The sequence below is a fragment of the Astatotilapia calliptera genome, chromosome 9 (genome assembly GCF_900246225.1).
Source record: "Astatotilapia calliptera chromosome 9, fAstCal1.2, whole genome shotgun sequence".
In the NCBI taxonomy this organism is placed as follows: domain Eukaryota; kingdom Metazoa; phylum Chordata; class Actinopteri; order Cichliformes; family Cichlidae; genus Astatotilapia; species Astatotilapia calliptera.
Genome location: NC_039310.1, coordinates 12,853,245 through 12,876,948, shown reverse-complemented (window position 1 = coordinate 12,876,948; position 23,704 = coordinate 12,853,245). Strand labels below are relative to the sequence as shown.

Genomic DNA, 23,704 nt, shown 5'->3' with positions numbered 1-23,704 from the left:
CGTAGTGGATGTATAGTAATTGATTGAGTTTGGATGTAGATATATAAATATATTGAGTGCACTGTATATACTTAAGACTAACACATGACTTTCAGTAGTAACTGTTCTCCAGCATTAGCTGCTGGTGGGTTTTATTTTTCAATTTCTTGTGTGTGCGGTGAGAATTAATGGAGGTTTCAATTTTTTGTTTGTTTGTTTTTTACTTGCTTTTTTGATTATGACAAGCATGTCTAAAATACTCTTAGGAAATTGTGTTTTGAGTTATATTCTTCAACTCTAGTCACAGTTTAAGTGTGAATGCGGTGACTAGAAGGTTTTGAATGATGAATGAAGGTGTGAGAGGTATTTCTTTGGTGATGTAAAGTAGGAGGTTTTAAAGTTTGAAAGTGTTTTTAATTTAAGAGATGCATGAGTGATGTTATGAGAGTTTGAGTTTCTTTTTCTTTCAGTTTAAAACACATAAGTACATACACTTGGTACACCTGTTTACTCTTTGACTTTATTAAAACAGATGGTGTATTTGAGTTTGAATTTCAGTAATTGTATGTTGATATGGTAATTTAGTTTTATGTTAGGTGAAGGAGATGTCCATCTCTGCGTCTTGCAGGATCGAAAGTGAAAGTTGAAGGTTGTGATGTGAATGCTGTGAGTACTCGATTTGAATGATTCTGTGTGAGGTGTACAAAATACTAAATAATAATAACACTATGAAAGTTGATAGTAGAGTGAGTGCAAGGTGATGTGTGAACAGAGGAAGTCTGAGAGAGAAGTGTGTGCGTAGGCAAAATGCAGAGTGTGTGCGTGAAATAAGGGAGTATTGTTTTTTACATCAAGGTTTAGTAGAACTAAAGTAGAACGTTACAAACAAACAGATAAATAAAGTAAAATGAAGAGAGAAAATAACTGACAATTACATTAATGAATAGAAAACACACATACACAAAGTGCCATATGTGAAATTATTCTAGGAAGGAGTCAGAATTGAGATAGCTTATTATAGAGATAGTTTAACATAAGATGCAATGAAGGAAGCAGCTTACATTCCTTTAATTCCCAGAGCCAGTGTGTTCCCTCCCCTGCCCACTTGGGCCCCGTATCAGGCGAGTATGGAAGGCTGGATAGCCCATGACGGGTAAGATCCCACCTCGAAACCCTGGGACAACCTAAGGCAGGCACAGTCACGAATACTCTCGGACCTGACGGGTAAGACCGCTGGGCTAGGGTGGAGGTGGAAAGTGGCAAGTGGAGCCCTACCTTCTGGCTGAGGACAAGGAATGCTGCTATTTAAGGTAGGAAATCAGAATTTGGGTTAGTAAAGTTGGGGAGGAGAAAATTGACTGTTTAAAGGCAAAATTATGAAGGAGTCTGACACACTGTAAAAGCACCATATGCAAATTCACACACACAAACAGGAAATGCATTAAACTTATAAAGACAAGACAAGCTCATGGAGTTTAATGCATAGACACTGATTAAACCTGGCTAAGAACACAAACATAGGCAATGAAGAACAGCTTGCTATTTCGTATGAATGATACAATGGTGTGAATGTTTAATAAAATACATTTGAGTTTGTAATTGAGGAATAGAATAAGCCATATGACAAAGGGAGTTATGAAAACGAAAAAGGGATTAAAGTAGTTTTAAAAAAAGAGTGACTTAGGAGTGCTCTCGTACTGAGTGATCAACACTAGTGATCACTGTTGGAAGAAATAAAATGATTTAATGAGTTGGGAATGTTTAAACATATGTTTCTGTTGTTACAGCTTCTTGAGAGATGATTCAGTATGCAAATTAGCTGGAGTGTGTGGTGACGAAAGAACTTCCTGAGTGTGTGTGTGACTGTGACTTTCAGGAAGAGGAAGCATAGCAGAGACGAGAAGTGCAGATTGGGGTAGGAAATTTATAGTTTAGTGATTATATGATGTCGTAAGGGGTCTTATGCTGAATTTAAGAGTATAAGGGGGTGATTTTTGTGTGCAAATTGAGTGGTTTTAATGAGACTTTTGGTGTATTGAGGAGGTGAAATTATGTGGTGGCAAGATTTGTGTGTTTAAGGTTGTTGTGGTGATGGGTTGATTCTGTCAGGTAGGTTGTTGTTGGTGTTTTTGTTTTAAATAGAGGGAGTTTTAGGAAACATGGACATGTCTAAAATTGGGCCCATTATTTTGTAACAGTGCACTTAAAGAAAACCTGTCAGGTGATTTTGTTTTGTTTTTATGAGCTAACAATCAGCTCTATTGTTTCCATTTTTGTTTTAAGCAGGCCTGCAACAGCGCTGAAAATTCTCGGGGAGAGCAAATATAAGGGGGCTTTCCAGATTACAATTGGCTGAGGAGAGCTACCTGGGGACTATTCAGGTCGTAAGTCCCTGTAAAAAGGATTTTATGCGAGTCAATCCAGTCCAAAAGCATAAAGAAATATTTTCCTATGGAAAATAAAAAATGACGGAGCTCATTTTGCTGAGGGTGGAGAATCTGACGCGGGAAGCTCCACCATTAGCAAATATATGGTGTGACTGCATGTGAGTGAATGTGTGACTGGATGAAGGTGAGGATGAATAAATGTGGATAAACAATTTGCTTTTACCAGAAAAATTTTTGTTTTGTTGACTGGGGTTAGATTATGGGATTATAGTATATTGTTGGGAGAATGCCAAATGCTAAAGGGGAAATATTTTTTGATGTAACTCAGTTATCATTAATTGAAGAAACACATGACTGATAACTGTTCTGTTTTAAGTTTATTTTATGACATAAGTTGGATCATGAGTGGGGAAACTGAGCATTTTTAAGTTTTGTATAGTATCTTGACACATGAAATGTATCAAGATAAAGGGGGGTTTAGGGTTTAATAATTTAATTGTTTAATAATTTAGGATCATTTTAGGACCTTTTGGGTTTTTGATCATTTGGATATGGTAAAACTGAAACTGTTATTTTTAAGTTAAGGTTAAAGGATTAAAAGTGAACTTGTCACGGTTTGCGAGGCAAGCCGTGTGGAGTTGTAGAAAAGGACCCAAAAGGCGGCAGCTCTGGTGCAGGTGAATATTTATTTACAACGGTGGGCACAAAACAGCACTGGTGGAAAAACAACCTAAACTGGGTAAGCTAATAACACAAACCAGAAACGAGGATGCAGGGAGGTTCGGGGAAATACACCCAGAGAACATAGGGAGATTACACACAGGTGGGAAACACAGGTGACACTGATAAACATAACGAGACAGGGCAGGAGTGAACACAACATTACGCATACTGACGAGAGACTGTCAAAGTAAAACAGGAAGTACACAGAGGTTCAGACAGGAGGAGAGAAAGCACAGGGAGAACACAGACATAACAGGCTGGGGAAACATGGAATAAACACAAAGAGAGACGAGAGCTCATAAATACACAGAGGGGCACAAGGGGGTAAGAGTCACAAAGGGAAAAAACACTTAGGGAACACCACAATAGGACACCTCAGAAAACCTGGCCTAAATAAGGAGCGAAAATACAAGGAACCAAGAATACTGGGCCAACATGGCCCAGGACCATGACAGAACTGAATCCTGTTTAGAAGATACAATGCCGGTTTTTCAAAGCTGTGAATAAATCTTAGAGGGAAAATTAGTGAGGGTTGAAGGAGTAGAACAGGTTTGATTTTTTGATTTTTAGAAGAAGTGGTTATAATGTAGGCTTACACATACAGATATTACATAGGTTTATCTTTAGGATAAAGGGGGAGCTTCTATGTAGAAATGATTTTTATACATATTGCATTTTGTGCTTTTAAAGGAGTTGTGGCTCAAATTTGTCTCTGGAGGGTCACGAGCCTTTGGCTAGCGCTATGATTAGCCAATCTACTGTGAGGATAATATGAGTTCATGAAGGATTGCACACGCTTACAGACACAGAGTTAAGAAACACACATGACAGTATTGATTCCAGGCAAAAGGCCTTAAATTCATTTAGCTTTTAACTGAACTTAAAAAAGGACCAAAGAGGAAGGAAAGCATATATTTTGGTTAAGTCTGATAAATTAGAATTAGAAGATTAGAAGGTATGGTTACATTAAAGGAGCAAAATGAAATAAAAAGGCTATACCAAAATGGGTTATAACATAGGAAATGTGAGGTTAAAATGAAGTTAGTGTTAACACATAGGAGTAGTTTCAAGGCAGCATTTAGCTATGATGAAATGTATACAGGAGTAATTGCTTATATGCTTGAACTTAATTGATTAAAGTGGTTGTTTTCTTTTGGAGTAGATTAACTTGCAGCAGCGACAACTTGTGCACAGGATGTTGATGATCAGATAAGGGAAAATAGAGCGAGCAACTGGACGTGAAACCAGCGCTTAAAAGGATTTTAAAGTGATGAGTAACGTTGAAGAGTATACATAAATACAAGTCAATAAGTTAAGAAGATAATTAGGATCAGGCTTTTGATTAAAGAGTCCCAGATAGGATAAGTTAGGGAGATGCAGGAAAGGTGTTTTGTTTCCTTTGCAGAAGATCTCGGCGACCACAGGAGGGGCGAGGATCCTGGAGATCTCGAGGTTCGAGACCACCAGAGAAGGGTCTGCGTGAGGACACAATGTATTGTGACCTCTGGTGTTCCAGAGGTCAAAAGAGGGAGTGTCGAGGAGGGAAATTATTTTACGGCTATTGTTAAATAATTGTCATTGCATTAATAATATAATCTGCAGCATGGATATTGCATTCCAAGGTTTAAACAGTGTCTCTTTCAGAAAGACTGAGTTGCAGGCTGACAGGAAGTTGTATGCAGAAGTGAAAGCAGGAAGTTATTTTGAGCCGCAGGCTAAGACGAGGCTTTAACAATGTAACAGATAGCTTTAAGAAGGCCTTAAGCAGTTATGACTATTTTATACACAATGCATATCTGTGCTTATTAAAGAGTTGGAGCTCGGTCAATTAATTGGGGGTCGGAAGCTTTGTTCGGCGCGATGTTCGGACAATCTATTGTGCAAGTGACTTGGAGCCACAGAAGGAATTGCAATACATGCTTACAAAACACTTATATAGCTTTATCATTTTATATTAAGGTTTTAGTAGAGGTTCTTGATTAAAACATTTATTTAGTAGAAGACATACACATAGTCTCAGTGAGCTTCTGGTCTGGTAAAAGGTCAGAAGTGCAACAGGTGAATTGAGAAAGAGCATGTGAGGTCAACACACACACACACACACTTTAAATTAGATTTATTTAGAGGAAGAGGTTAGTTATGTTTGGCTGTAACTACAAAATTGTCTCGGTAAAAGAGGAACCGTTTCTTGTTGTCTCGACAAGAAAGAGGAACAATTCATTTTAAGATAAGAACGGAAAGTACCAAGCCATGAAAATAGGAGATGATTTTCTGGGTGAAAAGTCATGATGATGTTGATCTGATCTATGTATAAAATGTGTCTGTGACGTATGAAGGGGCGTCAGTAAACAAACCCTGATGCTATAAAATATCTGTTCATGCTTTGATTAAGTTGAAGACTACTGGCTGTCTGCGTACAGAGTGTCTTCCCACGCGTGTATTCATTAAAATCATCGTTTGACTTCACCCGGCCGGATCGGTGTGGTTATTCTTCGATCACCTCTTGTACCCTTCCTCAATAATGAATCTTAACACACCCCAGCATATTTCTTACAGAGTAATGGCTTAACTGCTGACTGAATATGGCAGCTGTAGCTTGAACCCCACAGGAAACCCTGCTCCAGACAATATGGACTATCAGAACTGGAATAATCTAAAATTTGAAAGGATAACGAGAAAACACGTTTTAATACAATCTCCTTTTAATACAACTCTCATGACAGTTTCGTTTTTAAAATGTAATACTTTGCTTCATTACAATAACACCTACCAACACTTTCCATATTTAGCTGCTGCTTGTCACTGAGACACAGATGAAGGAAGAGAAAATAACTGGTGATGTTGAAGACCATGGGAAAGGTTTAAGCTGTCTCTTTAGATAGCATCATATTCTCTCTGATCATTCACAGTTATACTGCAAAGACTAATATCTATACTTAGGCTTGCATGCACCCAAAGAAACTGGCTCTTTTGGAATGAAAGATAATGCCAATCAAAGTGACAGACAAAATAAATAAAAATGGTCAAACTCAGAGGTGTGTTTATACATAAGTACATAAAGGGGGACAAACGCACATCACAAACGCACTGATTTGACACACGCTGACACATAAGGATGGATGTGGACTCACTGTCATATAGTGAGCTGTCAGCACACAAGCACTAGCTAAGCCAATGCTCTATATCTGATGTGATAATCATGACATAACTGTGAGATGACAGCAGACAGAGTATTGGTGGCCCAGACACATGCATTTGCAGGCATAAATGCACCAAACAGGTGTTCAGATAAAACAAGAGTAAATGTTGCAGAAAGTAAGAATTTTACTGAATTTTAATTTGAAGACTCAAGCCAAGAAAATGTAATTCAGTTCAATTCAGTTGTAGTTGTAAAATGCCACAACAGTTGCAAGTATATGTGTGAGAGTGAAAGGGCCTATGGTAGTTTTAGTCAGGAGATAAAGATGCTCCAAAAGAAAAAACTCTCTGAAAAATATTTGCATATATGTAGACATCCCATCCACATGGCTCCATAGTTCCTAAAAAGTATTTGAAACCACATATAATGATGAATAATAGGGTATTTTTTTCTTTAATGGCTTGACATGAATTACCAATCCAAACAAATTATAGTATCAATAGTAACAACAGCAGAGCACTTTAAGGTAATGCAAGTCATCAGATATTATTACAATATGTAATTGTACCATCTTGATATACTGTGCTGATTTCCATCAACCCATTTTCTTAACTGGTTAACTAAGTGAGGGTTGCAGTAGGGCTGGTGCCTATCTCAGATGAGAGGCAGGGTACACCCAGGAAAGGCTCTCAGCCAATCACAGGTCTAAAACACAGCGACAGTTATTCATGCTCAAATTCAGTTAATTAGCAAATTGATTATTTAATTAATTTTCTCACAAAAGCACATTGAGGTTCCAGAGCTGAAGGTTTGAACCGTGTTGTCTCGTTGTTGCTGTGAGGTGAGACTGTGACACTCCAATGTAAAAGTTACAAATCTCAGTTTCAGTCTTTGATGATGGCACTGGGGTTATTTTTGAAAGACTGTCAAGTTATATTTATGAGTAACCAAATTCAAACACTACCCTAGATAGGAAGCCTCTGAATTTATCCATAAAAAGAGTTCCATCTTAGTCTCAGCTCAAGTAAATAAAGTTCAAAAGTCTCTTTTTTGCTGCACAGTTTGTCTTCACCCCTCAGGTTTGCGTACTTATGCAACCAGCTGCCTGAGGGAGTCAGATGGATGTTGAATGCATATGAACTTGACTCTCTGACATGACAGCAAATTTCATACAAACTCAACAAAACACAACTAAACAGGCACACAAAAACCCAGAACACACACAAAAAACTATTTTCACCACCTTTCCACTAAACTTAACTTTTTTTTTTTTCAAAAGTGAAAAGTGATGTAAATGCAAAAAGAAGCTCATTCTGTTTGAAGAAAGGTTCAGATACTCTTTATACTCGTTATCTCTTTATGTTAAGCGCTCTCTTTTCTCTTTTTTATCTAAAAATAATTACTGAACACAAAGGTCAGACCTACGTGTATGACTGAGGTCGTATTTCAATGGGTTTTGGGACTAATATGTTGATAGATATTATAATAATATAAAAAGCTTTCAATGGAGCATAATCAAAATAAAGTGGTTTTGTGGCCATGTAAATATGTGGGGGAAGGTGTGTATTGTCATACCTTCATGTAAAGACAAAGCATTTGTGATGCATAAACACTCCCAAAGCTTCCCTCCATGCACCCATGCAGAAATCATCCTTGATGTGCCTGCTGTACGACGTGTACAGTGTATGTGTATGAAGTGAATGTGGCTAAACTGTGTGTTATGTGTGAAAGTCTACACAGCCATGTGGTACAGTGTTATTATTTCATACACCCATCTATAGTATGTGTGCAAACCCCCCATTAACCAAGTGTTAATTACTCCATGCTCAAGTATGTATTTAAAAATCAAAATGATGACAGGTGTGTACTTTTTTGTGATTGATTTAACCTTTAAAGTGAGTGTCGTCCCAATCTATCCAGCTTACAAATGCACCCAACAGCAGGAGGAATGCTGTCCTTTACTAGCAGCATTATTTTATAAGGCAAAGAAGAAAATGGGCATACTGTAGTGCATTCATGTCATATTTGAAGTTGAAGATGTACAAAGATGACATACTACAAACACACACACACACACACACACACACACACACACACACACACACACACACACACACACACACACACACACACAGAGGTTTTCTTGGTACCTAATGCTGCTCATGCTGCCTGCTTCTGATCCCAGCTTGCATCTCTCCAGCTGGGTGGCAACAATCTGACGCTCAGCCTCAAGTTCCCTGGTCAGACGCTCAAACTGAAGCTCCTGATGGAAGACATAAAAAGAAATTGCGTGTTAGGCGGAACATGAGAGAGAATGAGAGAGAGGAAGAAAGAAAGAGACAGAGAGCACTCGGGGTCTGCAGAGGAAGTCAGGTATTATAGGTCATCGAAACAGCTTATGGCTGGAAGACGGCTCTAAAAAAGTTAAAATAATTGTGCTATCAAACTTGACTGACAGGTGAGAAAAATGTGTTAGGCAATGTGTAGGCAGAGTGTTGTGTTGAAAGTGTTCTAAATATGTGAGCAAAGAATCGCTTCAATCCCAGCGACTGTGTGGTCATGAATGTGAAGATATTTGTAGAATTAATTAAATGTATCGCTCCCAAATAAAGTGTGTTCCTATTTGGCAGGTTAGACAGTTAACAATGTCATTTACTGAAAAAAAAATCTACTGGTGGGATTCTGTCTTTTTTAATCAATTTTAGGTATTTGTATTTTGAAACCTTTGTATTTAATGAAAAAATGCATTACTGCAGATGAAATTCTGTCACAAATCCTGACAGTAAAACAACCTGAGTCCTGACAACTTTTCAATATAATTAAATTTACGCTCATATTATCACAGCCACATTAAAAAAAGAGTTTTATGTGTACTCTGTGGATTTAATGGTTCTGTTGCTACAGATAGAGAAGGCTTTTCAGTGAGTACAGTTTGGTGGGTTGCAGGTTACTGTCAGGATTTTAAGACAGAAATCGATGGGGAGAACTGCTTGTGCCGATTATATATCACTCTTAACCAAAACTTGCCTGCGTGTGCATGTGTGTGTTGATGCATTAGCTATTTAAATTCCCGTTCTGTCAGTCATCATGATCTCCAGTCACTAAACACCCTGTATCCTCCATTTCCACACATACCTGTTTCTGTGGTAGAATCACTATGGTGATCACTCTGAGGTTTTTTTCAGCTTTTCTGACAGCTTTGTGTTAATACTTAAACACTGAAAGAAAGATCTATTTGCTTTCACTGGGATAGGGGCTTGTATCCATTTGTGGAACTGTAGCCTAACGTTTGTATTGTTAACTGACAAATACAGTACAATGCACGCACACACACACACACACACACACACACACACACACACACACACACACACACACACACACACACATGTTTCAGAGGTGTAAGTATTCTGAAGCCCATTTCAGACCCATTCCATTTTGTTAATAACTCACTCAGTTTCAGCCACCTCTAAGATTTGCAAAGTAAGGTAATGCTGGAAATTTGAGCAGAGTCTATTAAACCCTCTGGGCCTGTAATTCCAATTTACGACTTTGTTTTACAGCAAGGTGCCTCTCTTCAAAGCTCTGCTCTGTTCTGCTCCCCAAAGAGACTGCTTTGTCACCTTGTTTGCCATAGATGCAACTTGTTTAAATCCTCAAGGTGCAAAAATGCAAATCCCTGTACCGAAAGTAGCATTATGCTAATTGATGATGTATTATGCCTCACTGGTAGAGTATCTTAAACACCTTCTGAGGTAACATGGTAATGTCTGAATGCTAAACCCAAAGAGAAACCTGTTAGGCAAGTTACAGTTAAATTATGCATAACCCTTAGTCACAGTGTTATTTCATTCATATCCCTCCGTCTTAGGCACTGCTATGTTAGTGATATATAATAACTTTTTTTTTAATCTTAATTTATTTCATCTGTTTTTAATTTTTTTTCATCCAATCAATACTGTTCTTCTCATGTTTTCTGTTTTATTTATTTCATTTGTATTTCATGTGTATTTTTTGCCTTGTGTAAACTGCTATGGTGTTCTTTATTATGTCTTTTATTCATCCTTCTGTAAAACACTCTGGTCCATTGTGGTTGTTTTGAAGCACTTTACAAATAAAGCTAGTATGGTATGGCATCAGAAAGTTTCCCATTACTGAATTGGCCAAAGGACAGTTTGCGTTTACCAGATGACAGAGCTCGGCTGACTTGTCTAAGTACATGCCATTATATATTCTTATTAGCTAGAGCTACAAGGCAGCAAAAAACATACTTACAGCTTATTACAAAAACATTTAAGGAGTTTGTGCTCAACTAAAATTATGAACAGAATGCCTTTCTTTTATACGGTCAGTAAACGCAGCAATGACAAAGCTCTTGGCAATCAGTAATTGTCAATTAAAAGGAGAGCTGGCTGCACTCATGCAAAAGTTTGGGCAACTCTAAGCAAAACTTTCAATTGGTATGCAGGTCTAAGAAATTTATAAGAAACTAAATTTATAGTTGGGAAAGCCTCTTCAAAGGAACTCCTTAACCTTCTACGTGTTTGTATAATTAAAAGATGTAAGCTATCAGAAATGATGGAGGTGAAGATGAGCTTTGGAGTTCTACACCTCGATAAAGTCTCGATAAAGTTAAAATAGAACTTTTTGGCCTTAATGAGCAAAGGTGTGTTTTCAGAAAAAAAAAAGTATGTTGGAAGTAACACTTTTCGAATCATTAAGCACGGGGGTGTTTGAGGGTTGTGTTGCACTCGGTGACACAGGGAATATTTAACTTGTAATTAAATATTAACAAATTCTGACAGCAAACATCACAGTGGCTTAAAAAGTTAAAGAGTGTGTCCCTATTCCAAACCAGTCCTTACACCTTGACATGTGTTAGTCCAAGTGGAGTGGTGGTGAAGGATTTGTTAATTAATCCTCGGAGAAAAAATATAACAAACATGTGTCTTTCTTTCATATATATCAAATTATATAGTAGGGAATATATATTATTTACAAGCTTCTCTTTACCATCTGTATTTGCTGGAAACATTAAAACTGGCCAACTGGCTCTATGACTACATTTGCTAATTACTATGGATGCAGGGAAAGGATAACTGTTTTGATCCACTGGTAAAGCATTTGTATTTATAGTTATTTGTAGAAATTGCAACAAAACTTAACTCTGAAGCCTGATTCTTGATCACCACATTGTGTTGTGTGACATGCCTAATTGTAGCCTCATCACCATTCATACCGCTGCTTGAGTGCTAGCTGGACTGGAACCAGAATTACTGTGTGTAGGCAGAAGGTCTGCAATCCAGACTGAAATTGAACAGAAATAGTAGGTTTTCTACAGTAGGATAATGACCCTAAACACAGCTTGAATCCAGCCATGGCCCTCACAGTCTCCCTAACTTTAGTATTGCAGAAAAAATTACATAAGACAACAAGCTGAGTTTGTGGAATGAGATGATCAATACAGGTTGGCGATGTTACCACTGTTATAACAAGGCTTAATGCTTAAAACTGTTTAGCAACTTAAAACAAGATGGTCCCTGTAATGTTTTTTAAGAATACATGTTGTATATACTCACTCCTCCTCCCCAAAAAACATTTAATGATCCAAATCCATAATATAACAGCTGAGTAAACTGGGCATTTTTCTGCAACAAAAGGAACCCTGCTCTGCTCACAACGTGTAAATGTAACTAGAAAGAAAAAGAAAAGTAGAAAGAAAAATAGACGAAGACTAAGTCTTCTAAAAGTAGAATGAATTACAGTAAGTTGTGTTCTAAAACACAAAAACTAAAAGGGTTTTAAAAGATTTTGTACATGGTCATTCTCTTTAAAGTGATCCGAATAAATCTGAAGACAAAGATTGGTTGTTTTTCTATACATTATTACAACTTTCCTTAAGTTTTGTGTCTGCTGGAGAAAATGTATCCTCTTTAACAAGCTTTAAAATGTTTCTCGTAATAAAGCTAGTTGAGAATCACTGAATAACAAAATTTCAGAAGCTTAATTTATATGATGAACATTCAAACTTCATCATCTGATTTCTCTTGCTTAAGTCCAAAGAAACATACTAAATATTTTATTTTGTATGATGGACATTACCTCCTGGACCCCAGCTCACCAGATCCAAAAATGATCAGATGCTATGTTTTGGTTCTCCTTATGCTTTCTCTGAATATGCCTGTCAAAATGCAAAAGATGTAAAATGACACTATACTGTGTAAGCTTTGTGCATGTGAGCCATCGCATCCCCCTCAAGAACAAAGAGGCGACACAAATCAGCAGCTGCAGTCAGCCACAAAGGTCTCTATGGTAACAGTACAGACCCCTCCACACCTTCGACATTATAAATTAGGCCCTGGCTCCTCCTACATGCAGCTCCTGCCCTTTCGCATACCTGAACTACTCTCAGAGAAATGTCTGCACCTTCATTTAGTCGCCCACAGAAAGCAGACGGTGGAAGGGGTGGGCGATAGTCATAAGTGTATTTACAGAAAACTAAAGCATATATACTGTGTATAAATATAGTTTTTAGTGCAGATGCAGATGTTCAACACCAACATCCAGTAAACAGCAGAAGCTTCCTTTTTTATAATAATACTGTGTATGACCTGAATATACTTTGTCTGCAAGTGTTTTATCAAACTTGACTGGATGAAGAGTTTCAGCAACTACACAAACTGTGTGCGTCAAATAAGTTCCTCTCAAGGAACTGCAGGGTCACAGAAAAATATCTTTTCTGGAACTGTTTTTGAGGGTTGTTTTTCCCCAGTGGACAGGTCTGACAGTGTTTTGCAGTGCCCCCTGGGTGCCAAAGTCAAGATCAGACAGAGGAAACAATTTAGCACCACCTGGAGGTAAACACCCAGTTTTCAAGTTTCTTTTTGAGCAACATTTACTTCGCTTTACTTCTTACTTCATTTAATTTGTATTTATTTACAACATAATTACTTCAAATTGATTCCTGCATACTAACACACCAATGGAGAGATAGAAACAGACCAGTATAAACACGTTGGCATCCAGTCTCACTAACCCAGGATTAATTTCTCAGATGTTGTTGTTTTTGTGGACTTATTGGACATACAAATTCATGTACACACAGATATGCGCTGTGTGTACATGTATGCATATGTTCATATAAAATCCAAGACATGAAACTCTTATACATCGAGAGACAATGTGCAGATGTGTCCCTGACCTCTCTGCGGGGAAGGGTGAGAGAAAAGAACATCCCCCACAGGGGTGTAGACACTGTCACATTATCAAATAGCAGCTCTACGTGCAAGCTTTTTCAAAAACTAAAAATACTAAAAAACTACAGAGAGGAGAAGAAAAACAGCTAATAAGAAGACCCAACTTTAGCACTTAACAGCTTTGCTGCGTGAATTCAGAAGATCTTCTGCATAAGTGACAAGGACAGAACAATTTGCCTAGAGATAAGACCCAATCATTATAAGTGGCCTGTGGCCAGATATTAACTGTGCTGTTTTTGGATAGGAGACAAAAGGCAATTAAATAGAACTATGACCTTCTACTTGAGCAGTAACTTTCCATCTCTCTCTTGTTCTTTTACTCCTCTTCCTCAATCAGCAAAGAGGTATGGAAAATCTCAGATGAGCTGAGTGGGATGAAGGAAAGAGAAGGAGTGAAGAGGAGTTTGTAAAAGGTCACTCTCCTCTTTTCTGTCACTCTCATACACATTAAAATTCTCCACACAGTCAAAATCAGGCTTGTTACTCCTCTATAAACCAAACCTAGGCTACATAAACTTGAGGCTCACGCAGCCTACATTTGGTTCAGTTTTAGCTGAGATTCATTTCTGCCTCACTCCTTCCTATGCTTGTCTTGTCTATCACTTTAATGAGTGCGCGTGTGCAAGTCAGGAGAAGGGACGCAAAGAGGAAGCAAGGACTAGAGGAGAGGGAAGAGAGAGAAAGGAGAGAGTAAGGAATAAAGACAGATCTCTGCTGATCAGCTCTAAGGGATGAGAGCCACGGGAGAGATACCTGATCCACTCCTGCTAATGTACATGTGTCCGCAAGGAGAAGAAAAGTGAAGGCAGGAAAACAGATTACTGGAAAGGGCCTGCTTACGTTAATGACCCTTCCTCAAAAATTTGCTTATTGGATTTTGTCTTTACAAAAGTATTTATTCTTACCTGGCATGGGGGCGTACTGTGTGTGTGTGTCTGAGTGTGTGTGTGTCTGTCTGTGTTTGAATGAGAACGACTGCTTGTGTGAATAAAAAGGATTAGCTGCAAAAAAAAGAAAGAAAAAAAAGCCAAAATCCTCAATTTCAAATATCAGTACATTGTGTTTATGCCTTTCTAAGTAAGTAACCAGCTAACATTACTACTTATAACAAAATAACAAAATCTTAGTGGTTACATTTTTGTAAAAAGTTCCTTTTAGGGACAGAAAATTGGTGTAAGTACAAAACCACATAAATAACTATGTAAATAAATACTTATAATGGGCAATGATAATAATGGTAAATGGCCTGTATTTGTATAGCTTGTCCCGCCTAGGGACCCCAAAGCGCTTTACACACCCAGTCATCCACCCATTCACACACTGGTGGAGGCAAGCTACAGTTGTAGCCACAACAGAAGCGAGGCTGCCATATCACACCATTGGCCCTTCTGGCCAACACCAGCAGGTGGTAGGTGAAGTGTCTTGCCCAAGGACACAACGACCGAGACTGTCCGAGCCGGGGCTTGAACCGGCAACATTCCGTTGATAAGGCGAACTCCCAGCTCTTGAGCCACGATCGCCCCTTAATAAATAATAGCTGTGAAATGTAAAATTATCCACAAACAATAATTTCACAGTTTACTACTTTTATTATCTTATTTTTCAATGGAATGTATATAATAAAGAATATTTATTATATAAAGATAACAGCAGTGTTAGGAATATATGGAAAAACACAGACATCGTGGGGTCTGTGTTGGTGTGTGTGTATCTCAGTGTTGGTGAGTACATGGCCCTAGGGGTAAACACAGGTGAAAACTCGGCAAAAAAAAAAAGAAATCACACAGCTCAGCCTGGCTTCATGCTGCATCGACTTTACTCATTAACACCTATTCTTTTTCCATAACACATGATTCATCTTTGTTGTACACTGGGGACGCTACATTCTTCCTAACACATTGATGACTGGCCTTTTCGGTATCAGCCTGCTTCAAACTAAATTTAATTCACATTAGCAGCAATACCTCAGGGGTGCTCTGTGATTATGTGATTATGGGTATAACAGTAATGCACTAGACAGCACACAAGTACTGATAACACTAAGCAGTTCCCTAAAAGACAAATAGGCACAATTAAAGGAGGTATCCCTACTGCAGCAGCAGCAACAACAACAATAATGATAATGATGATAAAAATAATAATAGTAGTAGTAGTAGTAGTAGTAGTAACAAATCAAATAGCTGAATGCTATTACAAAAAAAGAAAACCCATCTTTATACTTTTTTGACATTTCCAAAGATCTGATTATCAAGATAAGATCCAATAATCTGAAAACAGCATGAACGAAAGACCCGAAATCTCTTCGTACTAAAATTAAAAAACTACAGATTATAAAGTAAAGGTGTTAGCTGATAAATACATGCAAATCCTGCAAACATATAATTTTGAGAAATTTGTAAAAAAAAAAAATAAATAAAAAAAAAATAATTGTTAGAATCAACAAAATGCATGCCACGAATGAATATGTAACATATATTACCCACACTGATAAGGTAATTAGTGTGAGGTAATCTTTGCATCTGAATAATCTTTCTAGTTTTGTCCTGTGCGTTTGATTTCAAGTCACACCCTATTCCAACAGGACATCACAACTTGTGCAAATACAAGCGTTTCTCCAAGACTAAATTGCCATCTTGTTTCTCCAATGTTCATAGCTGAGCTCACTCGAAAAGAGGCATAATGTCCCAAAAGGACAGGGTGACGAAAGCCTCAATGACAGTAAGTACCGAAGTTGCTTCACTGGAAACAGGGCAGATCTTACTTTTTGGCTAAAGCAAGATTACCCATGTAAGCAAGTAAAAATGAGTAACACCAGTATCTAATCTAACAACAGTAATGAGTGATTTAAAGACATGAAGTGCAGTATTATTTTTAAAACATTTTCGAATTCTTTACACTTCACAAACACAGTACACGTACTTCTGTTGTTAGTGCAGTGAGTTTGGGGTTTGTCTGCTGATATTCTTTGAATTTCCTGTTTTCTAGTTTGGGTTTACAGTCAGCAGTGTCTGGAAATACTGAACTGTCCCTGGTGTGGACAGATTTGGAGCCAATTATTACCATCTGAATTTTATGACTCATTATCATAGCAGTGTTTTCCTAAGGAGGCAGCAGACAGCAACTTTTGGCAAAAAATCCTTTCAGCCTCTAACTATCTATAAGTAGCTTATCACACTGCCAAATGCTTTCTCTATTTTGTCTGCTTTTCTACATCTGTTTACTTAAATGTGTTAGTTGACGCAACATGACATCAATATGTGGAGTAATTATAGTTTGAGTTATCAGTGTGGTATTCATTCACAAAGAACAACGTGACCTTTGCAAAGTGTCACAGAAAACTTCATTACCACCTCACAGCACATTCTTACTTTCTGATATTTTTAGTTCTCAAACTTTCATTGCGAGTCTTGCAAATCTCAGTTGTGTGGTAAAAATGAGCACAATAATGAAATATCTCCAGCCTAGGCAGAGAGAAAATCAGGAAAACTGCTTGAAAGACACTCAAACAAAAAAAGCTGCATTACTAGGGAACGGAAAATATGCCATCCATGAGGCGAGCACCTGGCAAAAAACAGTGAAAATATGATGCAAATCTTCCTCAGAGTACTGATATAGTAAACCACTGGTGATGACCAGAGGAGAGATCTATAGGTGTTTGGATTTAGAATTCAAATGTTAAAAAAACTGCACACACCTGAGACGTATGACTGCCAACAGCTGGCCCATAACAGTTTTATATGGATTATAAATATTCAGCACACAAACACACCAACACCCTGACAGATCTCTCTCTCGTTAAATTATTTAAGGGCTCAGTGGGTAAAATGAAATCATCTCTCTCTAAGTCTCCAGTTTTGCTCTCTTGCTTACTGCTACTCTGTTGCACTCTCTCTTATCTGTTCCAGTACGTCTGTCTCTTTTCATTGTATATGCAAACAAGTGCATAGGGTTGTGATATGTGTGCATCAACCCTAAAGAACTTGGATAGCACATCCTGTGCAGACAGACGCACACAAAAATTATCATTTTCTTACTTTAACAAAAAAGTTCAAACTGAGGTTTAACTTTTATTTTTATTTTATTGTACTTTTTATCGTGTTTTTCTTTAAAATCCGTGTTCATTGCCAGTTCTTAAAACCCAACTCAGTTAGCTGCGCGTACGCATGTGGGGATGGTAACGTCACGTATGTGTAAGTTTTGGTCTGCTGGCTCAAAGTTAGAAGACAGCATGAGTGGATTCATGCTCGGTGAGTATGGGTTTGGCTACAGACAAAATGTCACTTGGAAAATGTCACTGCCTAAATGCCATTGGAGTGTGTGTGAGTGAGTGCATGTGTTCATAAAGAGCGTGAGAGAGAGAGGGTGTGTGGGTGGGTGCAAACTCACACATACTTACGGCACACCCAGTAAACAGGTGTCTACAAACCCAGGGGTTCCTCATTTGGGAGCATAATATTGTTTCCTAAATGCACTGATGATTCACCGCTAGCATGTTGTCAGAAAAAACACAAAACAAAATCTGGATTCATCATATTCTTATGCTCATATACTGCACACTTTCACAGAGAAGCTAAATAAGAGCACAGCAATGGTGTTGTCCCTCACCATTTTGATATACGATTACTGATATAAATTATAGCATATGTTCTTTGGGACTTTGAGTTAATGTGCAAGCTTAATGTGGGCAAATATGTAAAATGGTTGTATACTATTATATTCCAAAGACAAAATGTATTCACTCATCTATGGTTAGTGGCAGCCTAAAGATTAGAAAAATGGCTTTTGACCAGAAGGCAGCAAATCTGAATTTTACAGACCAGCTGGGGAATTCTGGGCATGTAAAATAAATGTGTAAACACTCTCCATCTCTCAACACTTACTGGCATTGTGCCCTTGAGCAGTGCGCTCTCCCTCTTTTGGCTCCAATGGAGCAGCTCATTGAAATAAAGTATAACAGTAGACTATGGCTGTACTGAGAAGCTGCCAGGTGAGACTGTGCAGATGCATGAATATGAAGCAGGGTGATTCTAAAAAAGAGCAAGCGTGCTCAGCAAAAGTCGTCCATGAACAATGGATTAAAAAAAACACAGTTATTCACCCAGAACAAGTCTTCCCTGCCTTCTCTGTCAGCTCTTTCCCCTTGTGTCCTCTATCTCCACCGCATGATGTGACAGGGGACTCGAGGAAGGCCCCAAAGGTCATTCATCCACTGGCAATCACAAACACTTGTTTTGATAGATTAGCTAGTGCAAACCTTTGCATGCTCACTCAGACCTAGGTAGACAAATACCCACATACACACAGAGCTGTTGAACCAACAATACATGCATTCACTCGGGGAAGCTTTTTAAAACGAGGTTTAAAGGAGTCAAAATTCAGCTAAAATGATAAAAATAAATAAATACATTCCAGGTCCAAGTAAGCAAGAATTATAGAAATGTTTGCTGACAGGCAATGTTGCAGACAAAAGTGCATCTGCAGCCTATAAACTAAAGGCTTCTCTCTTGCAGGAAAAAAAACCCACCCAGCAGCTGACAAGTAATGGATATAGAGAGATGAAAAAGAGAAAGGTGAACTTTAGCCAATGACAAACCTATTAGCATAAAAAGATAACACTGCATATACATTATTTTTACACAGAACTATTAAATTGGTTTGTGCAAGGAGCAAGCAGCAAGCAAACTTTTCAGCTGAGAAGCCAGCATGAAAGTAACAAAAGTGCAGTTCCTATAGTACGTGTTTATTATTACATTTTATTATGGTTTGAAGATTGTATTAATAGGGCCAGGGTCTCTTTTAGTGCTAGGTGTGTCTGCAACACTTCACTTCAGCTAGTTCAAAGTGACGGCAGTAGAACCCTCATCTTCACGCTTGTGGGGCTGGTTCCTTTTGGAGCATTTCTCATGCATTAATATGACAAAGAGTGTGGCTTACTGCGTGGTTACCTGTACTAAAAGCCCATCCAAGAAATCTGTGGTCCAGATTTGGTTAGTGAAACAATTAATTTTATTCTTCTTCTTGGAATTTGGTCTGTGGTTGTAACTAGTTAACCACACTCTCCTGATAATTTAGCACTCTTATCTTATCTTTCTTTTGTATACAACCATTTCTGTATACATGTTTAGGAAGCACACATACACAACAAATCTAATGTAGGAACACTTGTATGTTTCACTTACAATTGCTGTTTATTTTTGTATTCACATTCACTTTGGTTATGTTAAGTGTAAAAAATACTTGTAAAAAACAAACAGTGCTACACCTTTCACAATTCTCTAGGCTTTCTGGGAGGCTTGTTCTACAACATCTTCACGGGGCAGTTTATATTCAATGATGCAATGATACCATGAAATGTAGTAAGACCATGCAGAAACAACCTAGGCCATTTTCTGAAGGAGGGCATCTTAAAGGAAAACATGTCACTTGATACTGAATAGTGGACAGGGGACTTCAATACTATGTGTATATTTATGTACTAGGGGTTCCCCACTCTGGCAGTCTGCTAAAGACAGTATTCATTTATCAAAAACGACACAAGCATTTGATCAGTAAATGTATGAGCAGGTATATGTGAGTGTTTGTTACACTGTAGGTGCACGACAGATATGAAAGTTGTGAAGCCTAAACTGGTGAGACAAGCTTGACAGGCTCTTTGGCACTCCTTTCTATAATGGATAAATGGGCTAAAAAAGCTTCTCTGCCAGTTACTTCACTGACAGTGAATCACATAATGTAACATGTAAACAGAAATTCAACTTGATGATGGCAAATGGGTACACAACTTCATATTTACTGTTTCTCTTGCCCACCTTGTCTATATATCTCTTCAGACATACACTCCTTTCCATTAATCTGACAGCGTCTGAAAGTGCTTGTTCATTTATGAAGCTGCTTACTTTTCCATAAAAGTCCAGACAGCAATGTTATTACTGTATATTGGGTCTTGTAACATTTAAAAAGCATTATCAATATGATACAAGTCTGGATGCATGCAGTCGCGGTAACAGATACAGGCACGTAAAACCGAGCAATGTCTGAATTAGGTCGGCTGTAGGGCTGACTACAGTCAGCGTTGACTCTATAATTTACATCAATGTTCAATTTTGTAAAATATGGTCATTTCATTGCCCTGAATCAAGAGACTTTATTTATCCTGAGGTTGGCTTTGACCCTCGTTGCCTCTACCATGATGAAGTCAAGAGGACATCTCATCTGATCATGGTTTAGTTTGTTAATTTGCAACACTGCTCTAAAATAAATGCTAAAGGTGATGAAAGATTATAATTTATTAGAACATTTTCAATATGGATTAGACCACTGTGTACACTATTAACCCTCATGTCTCCATCTATTGTCATTTCTGTTCTAATAGTGAATATGTCTCTGAATTTAATACACTATATTAATTAGCCAGAAAAATACCTTTTTTCCCCAACCTCACAGTGTTTCCCTGGCTCAGCGTCAATATCAGTAATACCATGAAATTTGGGGCTTTTATAAAAACTGAATGGGGGAATCAGATTAACTGCTTGTTTTCAGTGAATCGAAAGCTGCGATGATTCACTGCTATGAGAGGCGTTATTTTTCTGCGGGGACACAACACTGGAACAGATTGCCATTTGCTACCACGTGAGGAGGCTCTCAAAAAATCTGTAGTTGACTGCCGTAGCCCTCGCACATTTCTAAATCTAACAAATTAAGTATCACGATATTTACTCTGGTTTTGAAATAAAATCAGACAAGCTCAACAGCAGGAAGTGACAGTTGTTATTTGAAGTGAGGAGATACTCTCAGAAGATATTTAAGTAGACTTCACTAAATATATTGTTGCAAAATTTTGTTCTGTCTTTGCTGCAAAGCAACACGTCTAACTTATTTAACTGCCTGGAAACAAACTACAAAATACAGTATAATAAATGCATAAAGGCCATAAAAACAATTGTTGCTGAAGTGTATCATCCAACGTCAACTCAGACCTTCACACTGGTGAGCCTGTACAGCACATCCTGTACAGGCTCACAACGATGCACTGAAATCACCAACAAAATTGCATTCAGTCTGAGTCAAAGATAAGTGTCCAATAAACACAGTGAGTAATGAAGGCTTCAGAAAAATGGTCAACACGGTGGACAAAAGGTATGTTATCATCTCACGCAATAATTTTTCCAAAGCAGCAAAACGTCTGCTGTATGCAAAACATCAGAGGGGAAATAGAGCGAGATCTCAGAGCCGCAGAGTACTTTGCTCTGAGTTTTATTCACATCCATCCTGCAGATACAGCCAATGTGAGAAGGTGAGAGACTTTTGCTTCAAGGAGATTTACCTAGGCCAAGTTAATAAACACCTGATTTGTTTGTGTAGATGTTATAATTAATTTTAATGTAGCACCTTGTACATTTTATATATGTCTTATGTGCAGCACTTTGTGATTCTGTCTAGAAAGGTGCTATATAAATAAAATGTTATTTATTTTTTTATTTATATATATTTTTCTGTTTATACTGTTCATATGTATATAGTGCTGCAGAGCTGTGCACCCCCCCACATGTTTGCACTGAGTTGGAGATGCTCTGTATCTCATTGTACAACTGTATAGTGACAATAAAGGCAATCTATTCTATTCTATCTAAAACCTTGTTGATTTTATTTTTTTGCTGAATTTGGGTAATTCTTTTAATTTGTCTTTTGGATTTATCTTTTAAACAATTCATTGAATTTAGGTGAGTTTTCTTTTTTAAATACAGCTTTTATTTTACTACAAAGATTTGTACATTAGGAGGAATGCAGCACATAATGAATGTGAAAGCAGTGTTATGTTTACATGGAAGTGCTATGAACCATTTTTGTCACTGAAATCAATGAATAATTGTAACATATGATCATAATCTCAATATTGCCACAGTTCTGCAGTCCCTCTCTCAGCCCGCTCACATAACTTTTGCTGAAATGGATTTACCACCTAACTGGTCAATTAGACTTAAAAGCATATACACACATTCTGTGTAATGAAGAGAAAAAATAAACCCCAGGTAATTAAAAAAAAAAAAGAAAAAAAGAGGGACGTGAGAAACATTATTAGGGAGCTAAGTATTTTTCGTACACGTATTATTTATTCAAATACGATCTGAAGTCCTTTTCTTTTTTCCATAATTTCGTATTGGCAGCCTGAAAGGCTCTGCAGGGGTTAAAGTACTTACAGAACACCCAAACATTGATCACGATAATAACAGTGAGAGATCAGAGGATTTCTCTTTAAATGTGGCTGTAAGCAGGGATACAAGTTAATGTTTAAACATGTCTTCTGGTTCAGAAAATAAGTGTTCTCTCATCTTTACACAGTGACGTGGATAGGGCCCTTTTCAGAGGCAGAGGTGAGCTAAACCAAATTAACCTGTATGACTGTACACTTCTCTTCACTCTGAATGCTGTATCATTTTCCCCAAGCTATTTTCTTTGGAATATTCATGTAATTTTTTTCCCCCATCTTCTCATCTGTTAACACAAACACTTTGATCCAAGTGGAGACACTTCACACAAAAATGACATCTGAGATTTACACTGGAATAAGATTTAATTAACATGAACTGGAGAAGACCTGTAAAGAAATGTTTTCTATATGCAGACGTTTACACAAAGACAAACTAAGTATGGGTCATTCGAACAGCGTCTTCACCATGACCCTTTCAGAATCAACCACTTCATTACCCAACACAGCTCTGTCATAAAAGAAATGTGGACACCTTTAAATGTAATGCACTCCACAACCATTAATCAGATTTAGCTTTGTAAAAGTGAACGTACCTAATAGATTAGATGGCTAGTGTATATGTATAAATATGTACACTAAATAAACAAACACACACAAATCACACTTCCCTGTATATTACATTTGTTGACTAGATCTTTGGCCTTTAAGCGAACTGTCTCATTTGTGGGTTGTGCACACAAACAGAGATGTAATCTCTAAAGACAAACAGTGAGCTGGCGACTCTACCACTAATTGGCAACAGAGAGGCTGTCACTGAGTGGAAGACGAACACTGCAGCCGTGTCGTCTCATTAGAAAGAGAGATGGGGAGAGAAAAATGGAAGAGAGAGTAAAACAACAAGATAGCCAGTGAATGTGGGGAGAAAGGGTGGGGTGGAAGGTTGACTTCAGCTAAATGATAGCTGCATGCAAATTAAAGACACACAAACAATAACCAGTGGCAAAATGCATTC

At 37.8% G+C, this 23,704-nt stretch overlaps 1 protein-coding gene across 3 annotated transcripts in view; it reads right to left on the bottom strand.

Annotated features, from left to right (window-relative positions):
• ctnnd2a (catenin (cadherin-associated protein), delta 2a) overlaps positions 1 to 23,704 on the bottom strand; it is a 255,788-nt gene that overhangs the window by 166,347 nt on the left and 65,737 nt on the right. For all 3 annotated transcript variants that reach the window (XM_026179361.1, XM_026179364.1, XM_026179362.1), the window contains exon 3: positions 8,379 to 8,491. In XM_026179361.1, the coding sequence (XP_026035146.1) occupies positions 8,379 to 8,491 (113 nt within the window). The remainder of the gene's footprint in view (positions 1 to 8,378; positions 8,492 to 23,704) is intronic.